Source organism: Cariama cristata, unplaced genomic scaffold (genome assembly GCF_000690535.1).
Source record: "Cariama cristata isolate BGI_N322 unplaced genomic scaffold, ASM69053v1 scaffold32548, whole genome shotgun sequence".
NCBI lineage: Eukaryota > Metazoa > Chordata > Aves > Cariamiformes > Cariamidae > Cariama > Cariama cristata.
In genome coordinates this window covers 265-645 of record NW_009632208.1, presented here as the reverse complement: position 1 = coordinate 645, position 381 = coordinate 265, and the positions used below count along the sequence as shown (strand labels likewise).

General features: G+C 66.1%; 1 protein-coding gene across 1 annotated transcript in view; it reads right to left on the bottom strand.

The window, feature by feature from the left end:
- Positions 1-99: 99 nt before the first annotated feature.
- THRSP (thyroid hormone responsive) overlaps positions 100-381 on the bottom strand; it is a 417-nt gene continuing 135 nt past the window's right edge. Inside the window, exon 2 of the mRNA XM_009706261.1 lies at positions 100-381. Within this exon, the coding sequence (XP_009704563.1) occupies positions 100-381 (282 nt within the window).

Below are 381 nucleotides of genomic sequence, written 5' to 3'. Positions count from 1 at the left end.
CTGCAGTGTTGGGGACCTCTCCGGGGACCTTGGCCACCCCTTGCCCCATGCCCCTGGGCTCTGCATCCCCCCAGCTCTTACCTGGCGGCCAGGGCAGGGTCACCAGCTGGGCTGTCCCTCACTGGGGCTGATCTGCTCCAGGATCTGGCTGTACCTCCGGGTGAGGGCGTTGGTGTCCCTGGTGAGGTGGGTGAGGACCTGCTGCAAGCCGGCCAGGTGGTGGGACAGGCGCTCCTCCAGCTGGGCGTCCATGGTGTCATTGTCGTCCGAGGACGTGTCGGTATCGGCGCTGGCCCGGCTCTGGTCGGTGACAGAGGCCAGGCCTTTCTCCACCACAGGCTTGATGGCCTTAAGGAGCTGGTAGCGCTCATAGAGGTCCGT